The sequence below is a fragment of the Cinclus cinclus genome, chromosome 19 (assembly GCF_963662255.1).
Source record: "Cinclus cinclus chromosome 19, bCinCin1.1, whole genome shotgun sequence".
In the NCBI taxonomy this organism is placed as follows: Eukaryota; Metazoa; Chordata; class Aves; order Passeriformes; family Cinclidae; genus Cinclus; species Cinclus cinclus.
The window spans coordinates 2,775,036-2,784,145 of record NC_085064.1 but is presented as its reverse complement, the minus strand read 5'-3'; the positions used below and the strand labels follow the sequence as shown (position 1 = coordinate 2,784,145).

Sequence of the window (9,110 nt, the reverse complement as noted above, 5' to 3'; positions counted from 1 at the left end):
TAAATGAGGTATTTTCTCGGTGTCGGCGGCGGTGAGTGGGGTTGGTGCAAGGTAGGAGAAGGCGGCAGCGATTTCCTGGCTGTGGCATCACTGGAAATTTCCTGGCCTCGGGCAGCCGGTGCTGGTGACGCCGTGTGTGCAGCAAGGACAGCGAGCTGGGCTTTCCGTGCAGCGTAAATTTCCTAACAGCCTTTCCTTAAAGAAGGGTGGACATAGCCGTGATGCCTGCAGCGGGGAAGAAGTCTCTGCTCTGCTTTTGGGTGAAGAAAACGGGAAATAACAGTGATTTTCTAACAAGGTCACGTTAAGGTGTGAGCTGTGCTAGAGGGAGGTCCTGCAAGGAGATGCTTTGTGATCAAGGAGTACAGTTAGCAGCTCGATAACTTTCCTTTCTTACATCTTTCTCTTGGGGGAATCCAGGTATCCCAAGTCTTGGAATTTTGCAGACAATGCATCTGCCTGCACATTCACCTGCCCTTCATTCCCAGCTAAAGGCTGAGCTGTCTGCAATCCCCATGTCTTGCTGGCTGAGTAAAGCCCTGTGAACCCACAGGGTGATAAAGGGAGGGAAAGTATGCTTTGAGGAACTTTTCATCTGGGGCAGCATCCACAGCTGGTACCTGGGGGACAATGAGTACTCCGAATGGATTTCCGCAGCACTCAAGGGTGTGTCTTACTCGGAGCGTGGAGGGTGGAGCAGTACAGGACCTGCAGGCGAAAAAAGCTGGAAAAGCAGCCAAAAAGGAGGCTGGGGGCGATGGGGCACCTCCGAAAATAGGCACGCCCATAAGTGAGACCTTAAAGCTTCTGCCAGAAGAACTCAAAGCCAATATGAAAATTAGATCCATCACTCCAAGGCCCCCTCGGAAGCCCCGGCTGGAACGTGCTGCATCCCTGGATGAAAAGAGCTGGAGGAAGTGGAGACGATTTAGGACAAGCCAGGAAAGTCTGACTGATCCCAACGAGACGAGCTCCTCCAATGGTTCCCTACAGGAAGCGTCGCCCAGCCCTCCCACCAAGGGCAGGGCCAGTCCCTGCAATCCCTGCTGCCAGCAGGATTCTTTGCACAGTTCACCAGACGCCTTGGAAGCCAGTCCCGGGGGAAAGAGCAGGGGAGGCACCTCGGACCTGGGCAAACGAGCCTCCGAGATCTCCAGTGCCTTTGGGGGGCTCCTGCGGGGGAAGGGGGGCAAACCCCGGCTGTCCCAAATCATGCCGGCCCGCCCCCTGCCCCCCCCTGTGGAGCTCAACGTGGCCTCCCACTCGCTGAGGACAGCTAATAGGATCGACTCAGATTGTCTGGATTACCGACATTATTCTCAGCACAAGTTTGGGAGGGTGAGCAGCAGCCTCAGCGACTCCAGGCTGCAGGGCAATGGGACTCTCTATGACAATTGCTCCACGGACTCCATGAAATCCACCTTCAGCGTGCTCACTCCCATCCGAGCCAAGGATGTTCGCAGCAGGTAGGGCTGCCCCAGCTTTTCTCCTGGCTTTTGGGGTGTTAGCAAGGAGGAGGATCCCACTGGGCAGGGAACTTCTGAGCTCCTGGTAAAGCACAAAAGCTGTGTTGCTTAACCTGCTGTGCAGAGAGTTGGAAGACGAAAAAAGAGATCAGTACAAATACTCTGCATTTGCTCCTTTTAGATAAGTATTTTCAGAAATACGAGTCTGATTTGCTGTCAGTTTGCTTGTCATATTAACATAATCTGGTTTGAGAATTAAGAAGAGATGGCTGTGCATGCCAGCAGTTGGGAAAACTATTTAGAAAAACCTAAAAATACATTGGGCTTGAACCAAAATGATAAATTACAGAAAAAAATAACACTGGCTATTTTAAATGGAGATCTTCTTGCAGCATTATCACAGTCCTGTGAGGTGCTGAGCAGATGTTGCACTTGTCTGGTTTCTGGCAGGATCAAATTATGTGCTGGGAACTACTCCAGTGTCCCACAGGAGCTCCTCTGTCCCAGCTTCTCCAGGAGAGAAAAATCTAATTATTGATCCAAAGCGTGGGAGTCAGTAGTAGAAATGAAATAATTCTGACATAAATTCAAGTGTTAGTAGCTGGTAAAAAAGCCCCAGAGATAGATTGTTACTTGATAGTTACTTGATAGATTGTTTGCCGTGAGGGTTTTCTTCCTCATTCCTCCCTAAAGCAGTTGGAGCCAGGTGGGCAGTGTTGGGTTGCCCAGAACTCCCTGACGTTATTCTCTCATCATTATTTGCAGAGCTTAAGCAAGATTAAAAATGCTTATTCAATATGCAGTCCCTGTGCCAGCATCCCTCACCTCTGTAAGCATGTCCTTTCAGAGAGGCAGGTGCTGTGGGATGCATCTGTCCTTTCCAAAGGGGATATTTTGAGACCTCAGGCTCAATAAATTATTTTCTTGAAGCTGATGAGCTGAATTGAAGGAAGGATGTGAGTTTAAGTTTTTGGTTAGGAGAAACCTGATGCCAGAACACTGGGAATGGTGGAGCTGGTTTTGTGTTTGAAGTAAACTGAGCTGCTTCAAGGTACTCAAATTTAATGGAATCACAGAATGGTTTGGGTTGGAAGGGACCTCAAAGCTCATCCAGTTCCACCCCCTGCTATGGGCAGGGACGCCTCCCACTGTCCCAGGGTGCTCCAAGCCCTGTCCAACCTGGCCTTGGACACTTCCAGGGGCAGCCACAGCTTCTCTTGGCAACCTGAGGTTATCAAACCAATTTCTTTGTTGTGTCTGGATGAGTATTAGTAGGGCGGAAGACTTTGGATGGCTTCAGCCTTCTCATCACAGACTTGAGCAGCATCAGCCTCACCGTCACCCTCGTGTCCTGGCTTTGGAAGGAGCTTCAGACAAGCAGAACAATTTATAAATATTAAATTCTGTATTCTTAAAGGTATATTCTTAATTACTTCAAGATTCAAACACTACACATCAATATCCCAGCTGCCATGCCCTTTCCTTAGGTGCTCTTTTTTGGGTCTTCTGTCCACAGGAGCTATTTGGAAGGCAGCCTTCTGGCAAGTGGTGCCTTAATGGGAGCAGAAGAACTCAGCAGATATTTCCCTGATCGAAATATGGGAATCTTTGTGGCCACCTGGAACATGCAGGGGCAGAAGGTAGGTGCACAGAAGTCTTCACAGGTTCTTTGGCAGCAGTAAAGTTACCCCAGCTCTACTGAGAGGACTGGGGGGATGTTTTTCTGTTCATGACTGTGTTCCTTGTCAGCCTGAGTCATCATCTTTGTCAAATTACAAGGTATCTTTCTAGTAAATCTTTGCATAACTAATACTGCTTTTCTTTTCTTTCCTTTCTTTTTGTTTTAAATTTCTTGTGTAATAGGAACTTCCAGTGAATCTGGATGACTTCTTATTGCCAACAGATCCAGACTTTGCCCAGGACATGTATGTCATTGGGGTTCAAGAAGGCTGTCCAGACAGGTAGCAAAAACAATGTAATGAACCATCTTCTTTTATTGTTAACTAATCATTTTGCTTTGAATTAGACTAGAAATAGTCTCCATTATATTCCTAATATTTTCAGTAATCAACCCATTTATCAAGACTGAATTCTATTGCATGAGCACCAGAGGAAATGGGATTTAGAGAAAGAAGTGACAGAGATCTGTAAATCATAAAATCCCAGAATGGTTTGGGTTGGAAGGGGCATTAAAGCCTGTCCAGTGCCACCCCCTGCCATGGCAGGGCCACCTTGCACTAGACCAGGGTGTTCCAAGCCCTGTGCAACCTGCCCTTGGACACTTCCAGGGATGGAACAGCTTCTCTGGACATGCAGAATTTGATGGCAAAGCCCTTTTGGTTTCCGTGGCACCACCCCTTAGTTCAGTGCAGGGAGGTTTTGCTTCTGAGTTGTTCTGCGTGAGAGGGATTGCTCTGTGTGCACAAGGCTGATCTTCTCTCCTGGTTGTTGTCTCCTGTACTGTCTGTGTGATCCAGCTGTTATTCTTTCCTGCAGAAGAGAGTGGGAGATCCGCCTGCAGGAGACCCTGGGCCCCCACTACGTCCTGCTGCACTCAGCTGCTCATGGAGTGCTCTACATGTCCGTGTTCATCCGCAGGGACCTCATCTGGTTCTGCTCAGGTGTGTGGTGAGCTGAAGGCACTGCTGCCAGCCTGTGCCCTGCCCTTTCCTCCCCCTCCTAACCTCCCTGCTCACTGTCAGAAGCGTTTCAGTAACAGCATTTTCTTTTCCTCCTTCCAGAAGTGGAGTACGCCACGGTGACAACTCGAATCGTGTCTCAAATCAAAACCAAGGGAGCTCTGGGAATCAGCTTCACGTTTTTTGGGACCTCCTTTCTCTTCATCACCTCTCACTTCACATGTGAGACATTTGCAATCTTGCTATGAGTGTCCTGGTTGAGAGAAGAGGGGAGGGAACTGTACAGAGGTGAAAAAGCTTTGGCTGAAGCCAAAGCTCAGGATTGCTGAGCTCCGAAGGGAGGAGGATTGTTTGGTAACAAACTTGCAAAAGAACTGTGTTTATGGAAACAGAAATCAACTCTGCACCGTGTATCCCCTTTTCCACACTTCTGCCATCATTATTCAGTGCAGACACTCCCAGAGTGTCACATTTTACATGTGGAAAATGTCTGATACCCTTTGGAAGCTCTTGGCATAATCAAAGATGGTCATTGAATGAAAATGATTCATTGTTGGCAGTAACGGGCTTTCTGTCTTGCAGCTGGGGACAGTAAAGTGAATGAGAGGAAACTGGACTACAATAAAACCATTCAAGCCCTCACACTTCCCAAGAATGTTCCGGACACAAATCCCTATCGATCCAGTTCTAGTAAGTGTGAAACCATGAGTGTGGGAGAGCCCAGATCAGCAGAGTCTGTGCATTGTCTCTCAGTCTGCACTGAGAAAGAGACAAGAGTGATAATTTGAGACTGTGTAAAAACAGGTCTTTTTGGTTTGAGGATGGTTATTACTCCCGTGATTTTTTTTTTTTCCTTTAAATTGGGAACTTGAGAAAAAAATTGTGAGAGAGAAAATTCAATAGGGAATTCTTATGCGATGTATTTTTTAGCAATATGATAATTTTGGTTTAATTATTATGAATATGACAGGTGTGTTTTGCTTTCTAAGTGTTTTCTAGAACAATTAGGAATTACTTCATTTCAAAATTTAGGAGAACACACCTTACATCACTTTGCCTGTACACAGGTCAGACTATTGTTTGCCAAAGTCCATTATTGTTTTCTAATACTGTGCTGACAACTTGATGCCTAGATAAATAATTAGGTCCTTTTACTAGGAAATTGAATATACTCTGAAATTGAATGTATCTGTAGTGTAGCATGAGCTTTTTGTGTTCCCTCTGGTGTTAGGTCCTATAGATAGTTTGGTCTCTTTTCAGCTTTAAACATTTCTGTTCTGGGTTGTTAATTACCACATTCAGTGGCGACCACAGGTAGAAAACAATACTCAATATCACATCTCCAGATAGTGAAAAAGAATTTCTTCCTGTTCCTCAAACTCATTCAGCAGCATCCCTTGTGATGAACACTTGCGGTGTGAATTTGCAGGTGATGTCACAACTCGGTTTGATGAAGTTTTCTGGTTTGGTGACTTCAACTTCCGCCTGAATAAGGATCGGGAGACTGTGGATTCCATCCTGAACCAGCACCCAGACACAGACGTGTCCAAGCTCCTGCTGTATGACCAGCTGACCAGTGAGATGAGTCGGGGTAAGGGGCAGCTGTTTGTCTCCCTCCTCTCCAGAAACAAAGCTACTTCCACACAGGAGTAATGTCAGCCCAGTCCCCATTTCCTGGAGACCTTTCCTGCTTTCTTTGGTTAAGTTCCCTAAAAATGGGAGTCAGCAGTTGGCAAATACAGTGGCAGTGTGTCAAGGGACCTTTGGCTGTAGCAATTTGCTCTGTTTAATGTAACCTCCCAACCCATTTGCTGCTGTTTCATCTGACTCCTCCATAACCTGGGCATCATTCTGTCCCAGTGTCCAGGGAATTTGGATTTGAACAGCATCTGCAAAGCAGCATGAGTTTTCAGTGGAAGTGCATGGACCGGGTTTTCTTTGTTTAACTGACCACTGACTAAACAGCCACTGGCTGTTTTTTATCCTCTCCATGTCAGGACTGGAACTTGCTCCCTTTCTGGAGCCCAAGCCTAGGTTTTTCTGGGATGTACATGGCTGTTGTTTCTAGCCAGCATTTGTAGACACAGTGCCCAGTTCTCAGGAGGGATGAGTTTGTTCATGCTATTTTCCCCTTCCTGTACAGGTTCTATTTTCAAAGGATTCCAAGAGGCTGATATCCATTTCCGACCTTCCTACAAGTTTGACATAGGAAAGGACAGCTATGACTCCACTTCCAAACAAAGGACTCCCTCCTACACGGTAAGGGATTATTTCAGAAGTCAAAGGGGATTCAGTTGTGCTGAGATTTGTTGCTTAAGGGCATGTGGGACTTCTGGAAGAAAGGATTGTTGAATTTGTGAGCACAGGGAGTGTTTGTTCACCGTATTTTCCCTGCCTTACATCCTGTCTGAGTGGGCTCTCCCTGTGCTCAGAACAACTGGCACAGAACAACTGTTGGGATCAGACGCTTCATGAATGGATCCCCATCCAAGGACACATTAATTTCATTAAGTGGAATGTGTAAATGATTGGATTTGTCTCTTGTGAAGCAGTGCTGCTTTCCAGGGTGGATGATGTGCAGAGGGAGTCTCCATCACTGTCCTCTCTGTCCCTGCCTCCAGGACCGAGTCGTGTTCCGCAGCCGCTACAAGGATGACATCCAGGCTGTCAAATATTCCTCCTGTCCTGTCATCAGAACCTCAGACCACCGACCTGTGTTTGCCTTGTTTCGTGTCAAAGTGAGGCCTGGCAGAGACAAGTGAGTACCTCCTGCAGCTCCACGGTTGCTCACGGCTCCAGTGATCCCAAGGATATTCTCCTGTGTCTATCCCTGCAGGCCTGTTTGGGTTTTACTCAGTGCACGCTGGTGGTCAGAGCAGTAAGAGCTTAAACCTTGCACTGACAGCTGAAATCCCTGCTGCCTCAATCTTTCTGAGGGGAATAAACAGAGCCCACAGGAATGGAATAGAAATCTGTGTTTTCAGCATGGGCAGCTTTCCTCTTCTCTTCCTCTTTCCCTCTTTAGGATCAGTTCTGTTTTCCCTCCCCAGTGGTGGCTGCAGTTCACCACAGCTGGACGTTAGTGGAGTATTTTCAAAGTTCTAATGTCCTACTGTAGGCTGTTGTATTAGTAGACCTCCTTAGAAAATTTGGTTTGGAATTTTTTATTTTTTGGTGACTAACATGGTCAGGAATTTCAAGACATATCTGGAAAAGTGATTTTTCAAAGTATTTGATCAACAGTGCAATTACAATGGGAATTTTGTTTCTGGGTATTAAATACCCATTAAGTAACAGTGTGTGATGGGCTGCTCAGGTCCTCTATATATGAAAGCAGATGAGTTAATGCTAAAATTTAAAGTACATTTCCCTTTTACAACCAGCATTTTAAAATATTGTGAAAAACCTTAACTTGTTGCTGTGGAAGAACAACTCTTGTTCCTCCCACAGCAACAGCTGAATGCCTTAAGAAAGTAAAAAATTGGGTTTATGGCCTTTGTTGTATGAAGTAGTTGGGAAATGCTGGGCAAACAAGAATTTATTTCTGCCCTGACCTTCTGGCTTGTGTTCCTGTTGCAGCATCCCCCTGGCTGCAGGGCTGTTTGACAGAGACCTGTATTTAATTGGAATAAGGAGGCGGGCTACAAGGGAACTTCTGAAACGCCGTGAACAAAAGGACCAAAGATCCAGCAGCATATGTAGCATTTCTTGAGCTGAAAGCTCTGCAGTGCTTTGTGGTAGAGGTGCCCCGAAAGAGGATTTCAGGCCATGGCAAACTCTGCAGGGAATTGTCTGCATAAGCACCTCTGGCAGTTGCTGTGGCTTGTGAAAAATGTCTTAAACCTCATCCTGGATTCATTTGCATGAGCTAATCCATGTAGCTCAAGTGCTTCTGCCGAAGAAGAGGAGTCAGTTATTTAAAACACCCATCCCAGCTGGTGTAATTGATTTATTCTCAACCAGACTATCTTAGGAAGCCACTGGGTGCAGACCTTTGGTTCCCCTCCAAGCAGGGGCACAGCTGCTGGAACTGGTATCAATCACCCAGGGCAGGGGACCTAAGAAAGGTCTGCAGGAAGGTGAATTCTTTGTTTGTCTCTTTGGTTTGGTCAGATTAACTTCCATCCAGTGTGGGGTTGGGTTTGCTCCTTCTCTGTAGCCAAGTGTTGGTACAATTCTGTACAAGGAGTAACAGGGACTAGTTCATGGCAGTCCTGTGTATGGATGGTGCTCCTGTGTTGGGCTTTTTGGGTCCTCTACAGCAAATCGTATGTGAATGTACTCCTGTACACTGAAGTGTAGAAACATTGCCTTTCAATAATCATTCCATAGGCCTTCTATTCCTAAGGGGGTAAATACCAAACTCTCAGGCCATGTATTTGCCTGCTGAGACTGCTTGAAGCAATCCCTTCCTGAACTCACTTGTCCTCCCCAGGGCTGATTAAGCACTACCTGCCTTCAGCAGCAGCAGCAGTTGGAATTTATCTGAGAACAGGGCATTGTGTGATGCTTCACCAAAGTGATGCCAAGTGAGTGTGCACCAGGGAGGTTTGCAGAGCAACTGCAGCCACTCAGCTCCACACAGCTCCATTACCTCCAATCACAATCAATTCCTTTTGGTTTTATTTTTCCAGATCAGTAAACTGTGAATAACTTGCTATTTTTGAAGTAGTGTTGTCTTAAGGCTATATATCCTACAAGGACCAGTATGGCACTGGTAAAATGTTAAGTACAGCTAATAACTAAGAACTCCTCGTGGGCACAGATGGGATCATTAATCACCTTAGGACCTAAAACATCATGCAAACACCTTGGAGGAAGTGCTGCTGACTATGCAACCTGTCCAAGACAGGCTCCTGTTCTGCGGTACATTTATGGCACTGACCTGTCTGTAGCCATCAGGTATTTGGATTTCCTTTCTTTTTAAAGGAATAAAAATAAATTAAATGCAATACCTTATCTGAGAACCAGCTTTTATTTTTGTCAGAACCAGAGTTCTTTGCGT

The 9,110-nt window shown here is 46.2% G+C and overlaps 1 protein-coding gene across 1 annotated transcript; it reads left to right on the top strand.

Annotated features, from left to right (window-relative positions):
* The first annotated feature begins 489 nt into the window (after window positions 1-489).
* Window positions 490-9,038, top strand: INPP5E (inositol polyphosphate-5-phosphatase E). Its single transcript, XM_062505558.1, has 10 exons — window positions 490-1,466; window positions 2,983-3,106; window positions 3,330-3,427; window positions 3,963-4,087; window positions 4,208-4,327; window positions 4,688-4,795; window positions 5,535-5,696; window positions 6,249-6,364; window positions 6,727-6,863; window positions 7,685-9,038. Exons 1-10 carry the CDS (start codon window positions 631-633, stop codon window positions 7,815-7,817), a joined length of 1,959 nt encoding a protein of 652 aa, XP_062361542.1. The 5' UTR covers window positions 490-630; the 3' UTR covers window positions 7,818-9,038.
* The last annotated feature ends 72 nt before the right edge of the window (window positions 9,039-9,110 follow it).